We start from the raw sequence: 16,327 nt of genomic DNA on the forward strand, positions 1-16,327 counted from the left end.
TGATCTGCATGCCTGCCAGGTTTTCACCAACATGAGCATCGTCACGTACACTGCATAACCTTTTACAATGCTACCTGATCTGTACCCAGCGCCTTTTTACAACCTTGACTGTTTGCATGCAAAGATTTTTGACAATCTGATTGAATACTTTCTGATTATAGTTTAAGACTGAGGAGTTCTGTATGCTCACTCTACTCAACAATCTAATGGAAAATCTCCATTTACATGGACACTACAAGTAATCCGATCCAAAGTAATCTGATTCGCATTCGTATAGGTCTTCACCTAGTTCCCCTCTATTCAGCCTTACAGTGCACAAAATGTGCTTGCATTTTACGATATCAGCAGTTTTCTTAGCATTGTATTATTTTTACTTTGCGATAGCAAATAATCTCTGTTGTAATTTAGTACTTTTTACTATTTGCGTATGGTGAGGTTCTGTGCTTGTGGCACATTCAGTCACAGGCACACTATTTTAAAAGTCATTTGATAGTATTTAGATAGCCAGCAGCTTTACTGAGCATTGCATTTTATGTTCGTGTTGTGCAGGTCTAGGTTTCACTGATAAGTAGTATTCCTTACCAGCCAGGCAGGGAAGAGTAGGAAAGCGCATGTAACTACCATTGAGAAATATGACCATTTTGTTATGGCTTAAGTGTTGCTGTAAAATACTGACTGTGGTATGGATTGTGCTGATGTTTTTTACAAATTAAGTTTTTAAAAGGAATAAAATGAAGGATTTCTTATGATGTTGTTGTTTTATCCTTTCAGTTTTTATTAATCAGCATAATTTATTAGCTTTGTTCCATTATATCTATAAATGGCTAATGTTCACATCCCTGTTGGGAAGGGCAAGCTGATTCGTCATGCTTCAACACTAACATACCTTAAGGGTCTCTCTCGTCCCATCCTTCCCTCTCTCTGTAATAATAATGAATAAAAGCCAGTGGGACACGGTGTAATCTCATTTATGAAATGCTCTTCTTTAGGGAACAATTTATGACATCAGGATAATCAAATTTATTTGATTTGTGTGATTTTAAAAAATACTGTATGTACAAATGCGAGTGTAACTCAGAAGTGAAATATTGACAGCAAATTACTTGTTTAGGTTTAAAAGTGGCCTGAGAATTTTATTTTTAGCAACAAAAAAAAAATTGTGACATCTCGTAGCGAATTAAATAACTGCCAAATATGAGTATTACAGCTACTGCAAGCTTTTTTTATTTATTTATGTATTGTCAAATCATTGGTCCTTTTTTTAACGTTTCCGTAATTTTTATGCACCTCTTATTTGTTCTTCCTCATCCCTCCATTCTCCCATATGAACTGCTGTTAATCTTCCAGAAACTGATTTGACTCCAGTTGACTTGTTTAAGTTTATTTAAATAATCATCTAACTTTTTATTCTTTTAAGCTGAAAATATGTATTAAACCTACACTAAATCAAGTGGTAGTTTCAAATTGATTTTCATTTGCGCCCCTCTCTCTCTCTCTCTCTCTCTCTCTCTCTAGTACGCTAGTTATATAGATATATATATATATATATGTATATGTGCTGCATACCTGAACATCTGAAGATGTCAAAGTTACTCTGGTACCTCTTAACTACTTGTTGGGTAGTTACATCAGTTTTTTTCCCAATGAATCTTACAGACGCTGATTACTAAAGCAAGTGCGGATAGCAATGGTTGCTAAGCAGTAATTGGAGGGTTGAGGAAAATAAGACGGAACTTGGCAGATTTTGATTGGCCATAGTACAGTGACTGTGCTCACAGAGAACAAATCAAATTTTATATCATAAAAATGACGCATAACAAATATTCTGCACCTATTTGGGCATGTCTGCGACACTGTGCCTGCGACCCTGAGTGGACTGCTCTATTGTCATAACAGCGCTGATTTTATATTTAATCTTATTAATGGAGAGAAAAAAACAAAACAAAAAAACTCCTGGATCTCTGTGCTGGTTACGACCATGAATATTGGCTCTGCTAATTCACAGTGAAGTTATAATATAGTTCTGAATGGGTCACAAAATAGGTCTAAACCAGAGCTCCTTTACATATGTCGGCCTTGATAACGCAGTGACAAAAACAGCCCGTTCAAATAATGAATAATGAAAGGTTGGACAAAGTAAAATGTAATGTCAAGTAAATTATGAGTGATTTCATCACAAAATGTTATAAGTATGAATGAATGTTATAAGTATATCAATGTTATGAGCTTTTCGAGGCATGAGTGGCTTGTTCTGCTGTGTGAATTTGTATTCAGCCTCAGTCTCAGCCTCTCTGTCCTTAAACACATCCAGCCTGCTCTGTCTGCTGTAAGTGATTTCATTAAGAGTTCATATCTGATCATCAGCTAACTGACACTGCTAAAGGAGAGGCAGGCCATCTAATTGGACACGCACACCGCAGGCCATGTAATTAGTCTGCTTGTTGGTCTGTGTGCTGTAGTGAGCAAGGTGGGGTGAAAGTGGAAGGGAAAGAGCATCGAGTAATAATACCACAAAGTGAGTGTGGAACACAGAAAGGCAGACACAGAGCAGTACACGCGCACACACACACACACACACACACACACACACATGCTGTTTATTGCTTCAAAACACATACATTAGAGGGTATAGCAGACCGCTCTGTCTCTGGGAGTGTCATCTCTGGCTTCTTTAGTAATGGTTTTACAGACTGGGACAGTATCTGAAATGCTAATGAAAACAGAAAGCATGATTCATGAATCTATTTTGACCTGTATTAAATTACAAATAGATAAAAGCATGTTATTTTAACCTATACCTTACTAAACTTAACTATGTATTTTATAAATGCATACTTATTTCATATTTGAGGCCAGCACCATGTTCCAAAAAATGTTGGCAAAGAAACATGTTTACCATGTTGCATCACTTTTCCTTTTAGCGATGCTTTATTGATTGTTTATTTTATAATGCACCACATGGTTTCAGTGGAAGACAGGTCTGGACTGCAGGCAGGCCAGTCTAGCACCTCACTCCAGTAGCACAAGCAGAATGTTGTTTGATGTTGACATGTTGAGTTAAGCATGGACAAACCTGAAAATTACATCATCTAGGCTGAATATCAAAATCAGAATCACCATAACAGACCGTGGCTTTTGGACTTTATTCTGGTAACAATTGGGATGGTCCTTTTTTCTTTTGCCTAGACAACACAAATCCATTATTTCCTTTAACAATCTAAAAGGAAACAATACGTGTTTCCACTGTGCATCAATCCATTTCAGATGAGCTTGTGCCCAGAGAAGTCTGCAGCGTTTCTTGCATATGAACATTTGTTTTGTCTTAATTACAGGTCAATTTACACATCACTGTCCTCTCTTTATATTTAGCTTTCACATATTGTCCCAGCTTTTTGGGCTTTAGGTTTTCATATAAAAAATTAAACGTTAACTTGCCAATAGTTTCCTTTTTGTCAATAATAATAATTCCCTACTTTTTAATGTTACATCTGTAATAGAGCAAGCTGAAACCACCCTGTTCGCATGTTGTGTGATGCTAAGATAGAATAGAGAATCAAGTAGCTCACTTGTTCACATACAGCTTTGAAATGGCTTTTAAAGTATTACTTTCAGTATATTGTATGGAAATTACATGATCTCCATATTCAGGTTTATGGAACCTGCTTTCACACAGTGAAAATAATGCTTTTGATGACATTCTGGTGAATAAGACAAATGTGATCAATTGTGATGAACAGGTAATCACAATTAATTATTTGAACCGTTTCACAGCCATAAAATGTGCATAATCAAGAACTGAAAGAAATCTCAATTAAATAAAACATACAGTTTATTGGCCAAATTTCCTTATTAAAATCTATAAAGTCCAGACAGTAAAGCACCACAGCAGTTTAGATCTGAGAGTATGATAGTCAAAGTTATTGGACATTTTAATAGGAAAAGCTGTAGTTAATTATTGATAATGATCATGTTGAAAAGCCTGTTTCTTTAGCACCAAATCCTGGCATTGATTCCAGATTGTGAATTTAATTAATTTCTCCTGTTATCAGCAATTATCTTCACTCTCCTCTCCTCTCCTTTCTGATCAGAGAAAGGAGAGGACCAATAATCTACATTTTTCTTGTCTTCAGGGAGGAAAAATAAAATACAATACTTAATGTACCATACCTTTATGTAATTTTATGTAGTAAAACGGCAAGCATTCATTTTTATTTTTATGGCTTTTGAATATAAGTTAACACATCTCTACAGAAAACACATGTCTGCACAATTTGATTTACTTATTTGCTGAATTTAATATATAGGGTAAAATATTATGGCACATTTTATGGTATATGTTTTATTTCTTCCCAGTATTTTAAAATTGTATTGTGCAGAAAATTAAAAAATTAAATAGAAAAATGTCATATCTAAGTTTGTTCTCTGTAGACGATGTGTTGACCTATTTTCACTTAGAAAATCAATCAGACACTGGGAATGTTCAATTTTTTTACATATGACTATATATAAATTATCCCTGTTCTGATCATCTTAAAAAACATAGATTTTTTTTCTTCTTCAAAATGTCTGCATAATTCAACAAAGTCATTCAGAGTGGTTTGATGTGAACTGGTGCATTGTAGAGATACAGTGGTAGTGATAGGAACCAGGCATTGTGATGTCTACACTGCAAGTATAGCTATTTTTTTTTCTATCAAAAACTAAAACTATGAGTATCTATGTAATGTTATCAAATAGTGGTGAATATGAAAAAATGTTTTCTTTGAGTTCTATATTGTCTAATAATACCTAGCATGTAGCTCTCCACTGTGAATTGACTTAACATTATCGTAAAGCAATGTCTCCAGCATCAGGTAGTGTATTCGTAGCAATTTCTGTAATGGATTTCTCTGAGGTACCTAGGCATTAAGCTCTTCAGACGCCTGGTTCCCATCACCACCCCTGTGAAAATTCTGAGTGTAGAATGGAGCATTTTACATCAAAACATTCTAAATGAGTGTACATGTAACCATTGAATTTTGATTTTTTTTTTAATCTGTGGAATGTGTTCCTGATCCTGAGAGATAGTCTTCAAGCAAGTGATATGTCATACTTACATATAATATGCATTTTTGTGTGTGTGTGTGTTCATGTTCATGTTCCCCAGTCGTGATTTGCTGCAGGAGGTTTTGGATACAGACCTGAGCAACGAGGCCTTTCCTTTCTCCACACATAAAATTGTGACCGCTGCTGGACACAAAGTAAGTCTCTGGCTCTTTTTTATTACACAACTTTATTTTATTTACATATTGGTGAATGTGCATTCCAGATGCTTTTGTGTAGCAACGGTTAAAATTCAGATTTTTCTTTCAATAGAAATACATTATGTAACTTTGAACACTGCAGCCAAATATCATAGCACATAGTAACACCCTAGCATATCAATCAATAGTAACACCCTAGCCAGCACCTAGACAGCAATACCATGGCAACCACTCTGCCTTGTAACCTCCCAGCATCCACCACAGATACCGTTGCTACCACCTAGCGCCACCTTAGCAACCACCTGGGATAACATAAGAACTGCTTAGCAGCCACCTAGAAACCAAATAGGGATTGCTGAAGATGCACAATCGCTCTGTATTTTCTTTAAGAAATGCACTTTCTTTTTTCTTTTTTTGGAAATGTTAAATTTTTTTTTTAATCTGGACTTTTTAAAAACCTTTATTTATATATATATATATATATATATATATATATATATATATATATATATATATATATATATATGACTCACGCAACATTTAGCTGGTGCATTTTGTCCATTCCTGCTTGATTACAAACCTTATTAAAGCTAAATAATAGCAATATAAATGTACTGAAGCACATAGAGAAATGTTTTATTCATGCACAGCACTTGTAATGGTGAATAATGACGTGCAGCAGAAGACTGGGGCTTGTTGTTTATTATTTGTTGTTTGTGCTGTGGTTGCTCTGGTGTGGTGTATCTCTTGCTGGTTGCATCATGTTGTGATGTTGCGCAAATTGCAGTGGTGAAGTTGTTGTGAGGCAGGTGGTTTGGCCTAGTTTAGTAAGCAGATCCCAAGAGTTTGGTGCAGTTTGTGAGGGGCTGTGGTGGGCTTGGACAGATGGCAGCATGACAGCACCTCCTCTGGGGCTAGTGACATTTAACTCTCACTCTCTCCTGCACTCTCTTCTTTCCTTCTTTTATTCTCTGACTCTTTCATTCCACTTTTCTCTTTTTCTCTCCCACTCCCTACTTTCCTTCACTCGTTCCCCTTTCTCCAGTTTTCTCTCTTTCTCTTTTGCTGTCTCGCTCTTTGAAGTTTTCATTTTCCCTTTTCTCCTTCTCTCTCTCACTCTCTTTAATTTCCCAAGTCTTCCTCTGTGTAATTTTCTTCTAGTATACTCGTTAAACTCTTTTTCTCACTGTCAGCACTCTGAGTCTGTGGGTTTGTAAAGCTACGTTTGGCTGCATGCAAGTAACACCTTATCTGGTGCCATGCACACCCACACAGACCCACATACAGAAAAAGAGCAGATTATGTTTAATGCTCAGTCAGTCTCTGCTTCTCTTTCTCTGTTTCACTCTCTCTTTTAAATAACTTTATTACACTTGTGAAAAAAGTAGAAGTTTTAAAGCTGTAGTTAAACATATTTAGGACAGAGATGCTAAAATTAACAGAATAAATAACTGTATTTATAACAGTCTAACTCTCTGTCTCTGTCTCTCTCTCTCTCTCTCTCTCTCTCTCTCTCTCTCTCTCTCTCTCTCTCTCTCTGCATCTCTGCAGGTGCGTGCTATGCGCCTGTCCTTTGTGGGCGAGCTAGGCTGGGAGCTGCACATTCCTAAAGATTCCTGTCTGCCTGTGTATCGTGCTGTCATTGACGCCGGTGCTAAACATGGTGTGCGGAATGCAGGATACAGAGCCATCGACTCACTCAGCATTGAGAAAGGTATGAGAGAGTCTGTGTGTATTACAGCTTTAATCCAATCTGGAAATTTGGTCCAAACCCAGATATACATTCCTTGTCCAGATCTGACCCAATATAACCCATAACACAGCCCAAGAAAATTCTGTGTGAACCCAACATCATTGAAGGCTGTAAACAATGGTAATTATCAGACACGCTCCAGTGGTTGGATCACATGCCACGTACCGAATGTTTTTACTGAACTGGGAAAACCTGCCTTTAGTTACAGTGAACCAGCAAGTTATGATTTGATTATGAATATTTTAATATTATTTGTCATTTTAATGAATTTCACCTTCGATTTTTGCTCTTATCTTGCTTTTGTTTTATTTATCTTACGTTTTAGTTACACTGTAATGATTGTTTTATATTTTCTGTTTTTCATGTCTTTTTTTTATTGTTTGTTTATTAAGTCATTTTATTATTAAATTTACTTTTATTATTTGATATGTTCTTTTTCTTCAATTTGACAACATTGTAAATGAGGGTCACCTTCAGTGTTCCCCGAGGTTAAACAAAGGTTGATTTATTGATTGATTGTGGGCCAAAAACTTGGTTTGAATCTGATTATAGCCCAGTGTAATTCTCTCTGAATCTGACTACAGCTGACAAACTGAAAAAATTTGGTTTGGATCCAAATGTAGCAAAACGTAACTCAGAATCTGTCTGTAGCCTGACAAAAGAGGGAGGAAAACTAAGGCTGGACAAATGGAGGCCAAAATCCATTAAAGGTGATGGACTTCAATAAACCCAGAGAAAAAGATGTCCAAACACAACCAAAGCTGATATGAACAGTTTGGCGTGCTGGTTCAGGCAGATATTTTAAGCTCTCGTCTGTGTATTTGTGCTCCTTTTTGTTTTTGTACTGTTTTGAAAAGTTACAAAGCAGAATGTGTTACTTGTCTGTATTTGGCAAAATAAATAAATAACACGTGAGCTATAATCAGACAAATACAAAAAAGGTGCAGCTTGTCCACACATGGTGTTTTCTGAAAGTTTTAGTACAGATCGTATATGTTTGCTCAAAGAACTGAATAAATGCTTGAAGGGCTGAATAGATGTGCAGCATTCACTGTGCCTGATGTGCAGGTGAACACACACACAGTTACAGACAGACAGGGAATCAGGTGGTGGTGCAGCAGTTCAGCTGAGGGTGAGTGGGCACGGAGAAGCAGAAGTAATCTGATCCTGTTTCTGTCAGATAGATGATGGACAGAGAAAAGAGAAAGAGATGGACAAAGGGGAAAGGGGGTGGGGGTGTATTGGAACAGCACTCTATCATGCTCTGTGTCCAGTGGGTTAGCCCTGGGGCTCAGTGTAAAGCTCACTGCACTGCTGTGTTTGTGCTTGTGGTTGATGCTGTGGCTAGACAGGTTACTGTGTGTGTGTGTGTGTGTGTGTGTGTGTGTGTGCGCGCGCACTGCATGAATGCTCTGCTGGCCGCATGACTGAGCACTTCTGTCTGTGTTTGTGTGTGTGTGCTTGTTTATGTCTGTATCAAAAGAATGAACTGTTCATTGTTTTCTTTCTTCTTGTTCTCTAATTTATTTCTTTATCAGTTCAATTGGTTTTGGACGTTGTTGGCAGAAAAATATCACATTTTGCATTAAAAAACTATTATTTCTCTCTGACTTTATCCTCTGTTCTCTCTTTTCTGTCTCTCATTATCTCTTCTCTTTTCACTGTCTCTCACTATCTGTTTCTCTTTCTTTATCTCTGTCACAATCTCTTTATTTTTTTCTTAATCTTTTCTGTTTCTTCCATCATCTCCATCTACTTACTTATGTCTTGTTCCTCTCTCTCTGTCTTTGTCTTTTTTCTTCTCTCACTTTCTTCTATCTATTTATTTGTCTGTCTGTTTTTCATTCTGTCCTTTATCTTTCTCTTGATCTCTGTATTTCTTTCTTGATCCCTCTCTTCTTACTTCTCTATTTATCTGTCTGCCTTTTTCTCTTTCATCTCTCTATCCCTGTCTTTATCTTTCTTCTCTCACTTTTTTCTCTCTGTTTATGTCTGTCTTTTTATTCATTCTCTCTCCTCTGTCTCTTTCTCTCTCAATCTGTATTTCTCTTTGTCTTTATCTTTCTTCTTTCTTTCTTCTCTCTATTTATTTGTCTATCCGTCTTTCTCTCTCTCCTCTCTCTATCTGTCTTTATCTTTCTCCTCTGTCCTCTGTTTTCTCTCTCTCTCTCTCTCTCTCTCTCTCTCTCTCTCTCTCTCTCTCTCTCTCTCTCTCTGTCTGTCTATCTCTCTGTGTGTCCCCCCAGGCTATAGGCACTGGCATGCTGACCTACGTCCTGATGATACTCCGCTGGAGGCTGGACTTGCATTCACCTGTAAGATGAAGACTTCCATCCCCTTTCTTGGTCGCAAAGCCCTGGAATCCCAGAAGGCAGAGGGTCTGCGTCGCCGAATCGTCTGCTTCACAATCGATGAGTGAGTCACTCCCAAACAGCTCTTGCCATCACCATCATGATGAAAGACGAAAGCCCTGTACGGCACTCACTCCCCTCACTGCAGAGTTCAGCTGGAGTCTCCTCAAGCTTGAGCTGCTTTGCACTCTGCACTTTCTTAGTTTAATGTCAGAAACATGTCCTGTGCTAGTAGAGGTGGGCAAGATGACTGCGGTTATCTTTATTGTGATAAATTATGTTACAATGCACTTTTCTGAGCATAACACAGATAATGGTTAAATCACAGTATTCGTAATGTGATAGTATTTTTCAAATGTGACACAACCTTTTTTATCTGCAAACCTCAGAAAAATGAAATCATGTTTTGAAAATGTCGTAAAAGATTGTGATATGTTTGCCATCTCACCCACCCTTATATGCAAGTACATAAACATAACCTGTTCAAGCTGCTCAAAATCAATTTCAGCAGATGTAACTTATGCAAGCTGCATTCTGAGCCCTGCAGCGAAGGACACTTCAATGAGCATAACCTTAAATATAAGTTCAACAAGAGACTAAATGGCAGCACATCCCGCACTTTCTTATCTAGTTGTTCCTGTTTTCACTCATGCAATGAGTAAAGCTGCACACAGTCCTCAGGAGTCAACATTTAATAAAATGTTGTAGATATTGGAATAAAAACTACTGGGACACCAGCCTTATTAAACAGAACCATTATTGGTTAGATGTGACCGACCCATATTCTTAGTAACATACTGTTTTTATAGTCATTGCAATGAAAAAAACAACTTATTTTAACTTACCAATTATCTATTGAAATTATTCTTGCATCACCATAAAGAACATTTTAAGGAATTAAATATAGATTTTGTTGTTTTTGTAGGCCTGTATAGAACATGTAATATGTACATTTATTCCATATATCTAACAGCCTGTTGCAGTGCACAAAAATGTGCTTGAAGTTCTAATGCAAGTAGCTATTAGTATTATTTTTTTTTATTTTGCCCAATAATGGGTGGTGCTTGTGGATTTTTTTTAAAATGTATTTTTCATTTCATTCCATTTAATGACACAACATGAAGTGCCTAGGTTTGAAGGTCTTTTCTGTGTGGCGTTCTCCACATATGTGGGTTTCCTCTGTGTGCTCAGAGTCCAAAGACATGCAGTGAGGCCAATTGGACATGCTCATTTACCCCTAGGTGTGAATGTGTGTGTGATTGCATGTATCTGTGTGTCTGTCCTGCAATGAACTGACAACCTTTCCAGGGCATTTTTTGCCTTCCGTCCAGTGACCGCTGGGATAAGCTCCAGCACCCCTTGTGACCTAGAGGGAGAAGCGGTTTAGGTAATATATAATGCATGATAATGTTAAAGATAATGAATCCTTAAGTAAACAGCCACAATACCATAATAATGCTTGTAGAGTATGTAGGGGACCATGTGCTTGCAGTTCAGTAGCAGGACATTGTCATGTGTGTTTGTGTACTTGTTTCTGGCTCAACACACCAGATTCTGTGCATCAGCTTGGTTGACTGTTGCTCAGATAAAAACATTGTCTGACTCAGTTCTATTGTTGCTTTTAAGATGACTTGCATTGAAACAAGCAATCAAGAAAGTCCTCATGACACTCTTGTTTCTCAGTGTGATTCCTGACTTGTATCATTTAAAACATGGATTTTGTGCTATAGACACAAAAATTACTCTAAATCCGAAATCATGAGGAGCTCGTTAAGACGAGCACACGCTGTTGAAACATCGAGTGTCTGTGCGAAACACCTGTTTACTGTTTAATCTCTGAGAATGTTCTCCCCATCTGCGCTCCCTACTGAATATCTCACAATATAATGCATTATAAATACAGTGTGCAGCTTTTCCATGCATTATGAATATATTTCTAACACATTATTAATTTTACATTTACAGGAGAGTTGGCTTAATTCTTGCAAACACTCCTGTCTACCTGGACAGGTTATTGGCCTGGTTTTTCTGTGGGTTAAAGTCAGTAGTGCCGGTCAGATGGGCCATTAGCAGTATAGGGATATACTGGGGCCATATAAAAGTAAAAATAGCTTTAGATAGTTTGAAAGTTCAATATATTTGCCAAGCTAAAATACTTCATTTTGTGGCTGCAAGTAGACAGCTGTATATAGTTTTTTGTCATGGAGGTATGGAGAAGTGTCCTGTAGTCCAGCAAAACAACATTTGACTTTTTTTTTTTAAACTCATGGACGCTGTGTCTTCTGGGCTAAAGACCATTCAGCTTGTTATCAGTGCATAGATCAAAAGCCAGTATTCATAATGATATAGGGGTGCATTAATAGACATGGCATGGGTGATTTGCACATCTGTGAAGGCACCATTAATGCTGAATGATATATACATGTTTTGGCAACATATGTTTCCATCCAGATGTCTTTTTCAGGGAAGGCCTTGATTATTTCAGCATTACAGTGTCAAACCACATTCTGCATGTATTACAACAGCATGGCTCTGGTGCTAAGCTGGCCTGCCTGCAGTCCAGGTTTGTCACCCACCAATAACATTTGGTGCATTTGACAAAGAAGACCCTGAACTGTTGTGCAGCTGAAATCCTGTATTGATCAAGAAGTGGAAAACATTTCACTTTCAGAACTACAGCAGTCGATCTACTCAGTTCCCAAATGCTTACAGAGTGTTGTTAAAGGAAGAGGTGATGAAACATATTGGGCCCCTGGCCCAACTGTTATGGAATGAGTTTTTGGCATCAAATTCAAACTGGACATATATTTTTCAAAAAACAATAAAATTTCTTAGTTTCAACATCTGATGTGTTGTCTTTGTAGTATTTTCCTTAAAAATGGTTGCATAATTTGCATATTATTGCATTCTATTTTTTACATTCTCCACAGCATCCCAACTTTTTTGCAGATGGGGTTGTATATTAAGATGTGTTTCCTGTTGTGGCTTGTAGGAAAGTGCCCATGTTTGGTTTGGAGGCCATCTTCCATAATGGCGTTCCGGTCGGTCACCTGCGGCGTGCTGAGTTTGGATTTGCCATCAACAAAACCATCGGCTATGGATACATCCGGAATCCAGACGGAGGGGTGGTGAGTGCACACTGACACATTAATTACAGCAGTCCACCAAACCAACAACAACTGATGAAGGACATATTTAAATGCCCAATTACTGTTTATTTGTTGAATTTAACATATTGGCATAAAATGTGACCTGTATAAAAATTGTTGCATATTTTACTTGTTAAATACTAAGCAAATAGAAATTGTGCAGTAAAGTTTTGCTGTTTTTAAGTGTGTTCCCTGTAGAGAATATGTAACTTACTTATTAATTCAAACTTTTCCATATGACTGTAGTAGGTGTTTCTGATAAAATGGCCGATAAGTGTAAGTACAAAGAAGGTGTTTCTAATGAACTAGTAACAATGTATATACACTTAGAGGGAAAAGAGGCAATGATAAAGGGAGGCCTTTCTCTCAGTATGGCTTTTTAATAGTGTTTGTAGGGTCTGTTTAGTGCAGAATGAAGAGAAAAGCCCTGATCAACTCAGCTCTGGAGAACACTTCACTAACGCTCCACTGTGGAGAGATTGCACCCACTCACATCCCTATGCCTCCCTCTCACCTGCTCTTTTTCTCTCCCTTCATTTCTCTTCATTTCATTTTTCTTCTCTCCTCACTTTCTCTCAAATTTACATCCGTTTTTTTTTGGGGGGGGGGGGTAGTATTTGTGGTTTATAATGTAATAGCATCATCTGCAGTAATAACAGAATGACTCATTGTGATTTAAATTCAGTTATGAACTACCATGTTAGAGTTATAGAGCCTTACACTTAAGCTTGCATTTTACCTGATAGTAATACAATTGCCATGTACTTACCAACTGGGGCAGCTACTAATATAGAATTAGTCATTTATAATGGTAACTATCTGCTGCACATATAATAATTAACACTGTGAACATCCAGTGCGTCTCCACTGGCAAATTAACACCCTTTCTTCTGGACAAGCTTGTCTGTCTATGTTATAATCTTTCCAAGTGATGTTCGGAACAGGGATGCACGATAAATTAGTGGGCTGATATAGTATTTGTCGATTAAATATATACACATTTACAGTACTGTGTGAAAGTTTTAGGCATCTAAGCAAATTTTTAAACAATTTACCTCAACAGTGATTTTATCACAATATACATTAGAATAAAGTCACACTCATAATTCAAATAAACATAAAAACAATAAAAAGTAACAAGAATTTCTTGGGTCCATATTTTTCCTTGACACCTTCACAGCCACCACAGAGACTTGTTAATATCATCAATTACATCATGAGCACAATTTACTGAAGCACTGATTGGTCAAACCAGGAGTTGTGTGTGTGTGTGTGTGTATGTGTGTGTGTGTGTGTGTGCGCGCCTAAGACTTTCGCACAGTACTGTATATATTTTATATTTATGACAAAAACTCCAGAAAAGGCCTAGATGTACATTGTATCACATACTTAACCTTGTAAGTTGTTGTAGTGTGTTTATGCCATATGCTTATTTTTTATTTTAAGGAATTCTTATTTCTATTGATGTCTTGTTGTAAAAAGCATTATTTAAGTAGGATGAAAAATTCCAGTCTTTAGTTCCATGTATATACAGTCCCTCCACAAATATTGGCACCCCTGATAATCATGAACAAAAAGAGCTGTAAAAAAAATCTTATTTGTGGGGGAGTGGGCTTAGATTGTTACAAGATATTGTAGAATTAACATTGTTATAATTGTATCTTTTTTCTTTAAATTGTGAAATAAAAGGCAAAACAAATTTTATTTACTTATTCTTTTTGTTCTTGCAAAATGTCAGCAAAAATCTAACCTTTATTTAAGGTATAATGATTGGAAAACAACTACACATGAAGTAACTATTTTTCTTAAATCTTTGCCATGGTTGTTGGCAACCCTAGAGAGTGAAATATAACTGAAGTCCACTTGAGTGATTAGGAATGCTGAAATGGTCAGCCATGACTTCCTGTTACACTGGGGAATATATATGTATATGTGTATGTATGTGTGTGTGTGTGTGTGTGTGTGTGTATATGTGTGTGTATATATATATAATGAAACATGGGTCAGATTCCCTCAGTCATCCATCACTCTGAGAAAGACCAGATAAAATAGTGATGTGTGATAAAAGGTTGTTAAGCTGAAAAATTAGGAAATGACAACAAGAAAACAGCTGAAAGTGCCCATTTTCATTATCAGGACAATATTTAAGATGCTTAAAACAACTGAGGAGGATGTATGCCTATATTGACCCCACACTCAAGAGCTGTCACCTTTGCAAAGAAAGGCTGAACAGAGTATTAAATTAATGGGTGCCAACAATTGTGGCACACACAAATTTGAAGAAAAAAATCTTTATTTCCTAATAAGATTTGGGTATTTTTTCATTGTACATCAGATCAAGCTTATTTTTGTTCATGAAAAATCTAAAGGATGTGCAGTATATTTATTAAGGGTGCCAATATTTGTGCAGGGCACTGTATGTTTGTAGCTAATTAGTTGATGTTCTATTTGTATGGTCTACAGTTATAACATCTGGACTTATGTGAAGACTGTAGTGCATACACTGTGTATAGTGTTGAGTGACAGTGAAATGGATATGAAGGGGCAGGTGTGTTGTGAGCTGAGGTGTCTTTATCAGTCCTGCTGTGGGTGGACAGTGCAGAGCAGCAGTCAACCAATCAGACTACTACAGTCTCACTAACCGGTCACTCTCACACACGCTCACAAACGATTGGCCTAAATACACACACCATTCTGTTGTTGTCTTTAAGAGTGATTTTTCTATGTGCTTCTGTGTAGGCAACTAACTTTTCACCACTGATACCCAAGCTCAGGATGTCTGCTGATTCAATTGAAGAGATCATTCCAAGCCATGGTAGATGTATTTCAAGAAATTTTGGTAATTTAGATTTTTGAAGTGAGGTACACTGGACAAACACTTCAATTCAACCATATTCCATAAATGTATTGAAGGACTTCAAATTCTTGACTGATCACTGTAGACACTTAACCATTACCTTACACTGCAAAGCTGAGCTGAAGCACAACAGAATCAGGAAAGACCTCTTGCACAGGGCCTTCAGTCTGACTCCCCATGTCATGCTTTGTTAAAACAAAATTCTAGGTTCTGACTGGTCCTATAACACATTTAGAGGACAGTAGTTGGTAACATTTGTGTATTGGATGTTTGTTAACACCTTTAGGGGACAGTAATAGTTTATTTGATGTTTGTTAATAATACCTTAGAGGGTGGCTGTGAGCAATGTTTGTTTATTTAATGATAGCACCTGTAGAGGGCGGTATTGAGTAATGTTTGTTTGATGTTTGTTAGTAACACCTTTAAAGATCAGCAGTGAGTAATGTTTGTTTGTTTGTTCGTTTGTTTGATGTTAGTTAATAACACCTAGAAGTGGCAGTAGTGAGTAATGTTTGTTTATTTGTTTGATGTTAGATAATAACACCTGTAAGGGGCAGGAGTGAGTACTGTTTGTTTGTCTGATGTTAGATAAGAACACTGATAAGGGGCAGGAGTGAGTAATGTTTGTTTGTTTGTTTGATGTTAGATAATAACACTGATAAGGGTCAGGAGTGAGTAATGTTTGTTTGTTTGTTTGATGTTAGATAATAACACTGATAAGGGTCAGGAGTGAGTAATGTTTGTTTGTCTGATGTTAGATAATAACACTGATAAGGGTCAGGAGTGAGTAATGTTTGTTTGTTTGTCTGATGTTAGATAATAACACTGATAAGGGTCAGGAATGAGTAATGTTTGTTTGTTTGTTTGATGTTAGATAATAACACTGATAAGGGTCAGGAGTGAGTAATGTTTGTTTGTTTGATGTTAGATAATAACACTGATAAGAGTCAGGAGTGAGTAATGTTTGTTTATTT

General features: G+C 36.9%; 1 protein-coding gene across 3 annotated transcripts in view; it reads left to right on the forward strand.

The window, feature by feature from the left end:
• Positions 1–16,327, forward strand: part of sardh (sarcosine dehydrogenase) — a 79,942-nt gene that overhangs the window by 59,508 nt on the left and 4,107 nt on the right. For all 3 annotated transcript variants that reach the window (XM_017708194.2, XM_017708195.2, XM_037547668.1), the window contains exons 17-20: positions 5,147–5,240; positions 6,795–6,957; positions 9,243–9,411; positions 12,340–12,475. In XM_017708194.2, coding sequence (XP_017563683.2) covers positions 5,147–5,240; positions 6,795–6,957; positions 9,243–9,411; positions 12,340–12,475 — 562 coding nt within the window. The remainder of the gene's footprint in view (positions 1–5,146; positions 5,241–6,794; positions 6,958–9,242; positions 9,412–12,339; positions 12,476–16,327) is intronic.

The sequence above is a fragment of the Pygocentrus nattereri genome, chromosome 18 (genome assembly GCF_015220715.1).
Source record: "Pygocentrus nattereri isolate fPygNat1 chromosome 18, fPygNat1.pri, whole genome shotgun sequence".
In the NCBI taxonomy this organism is placed as follows: Eukaryota; Metazoa; Chordata; class Actinopteri; order Characiformes; family Serrasalmidae; genus Pygocentrus; species Pygocentrus nattereri.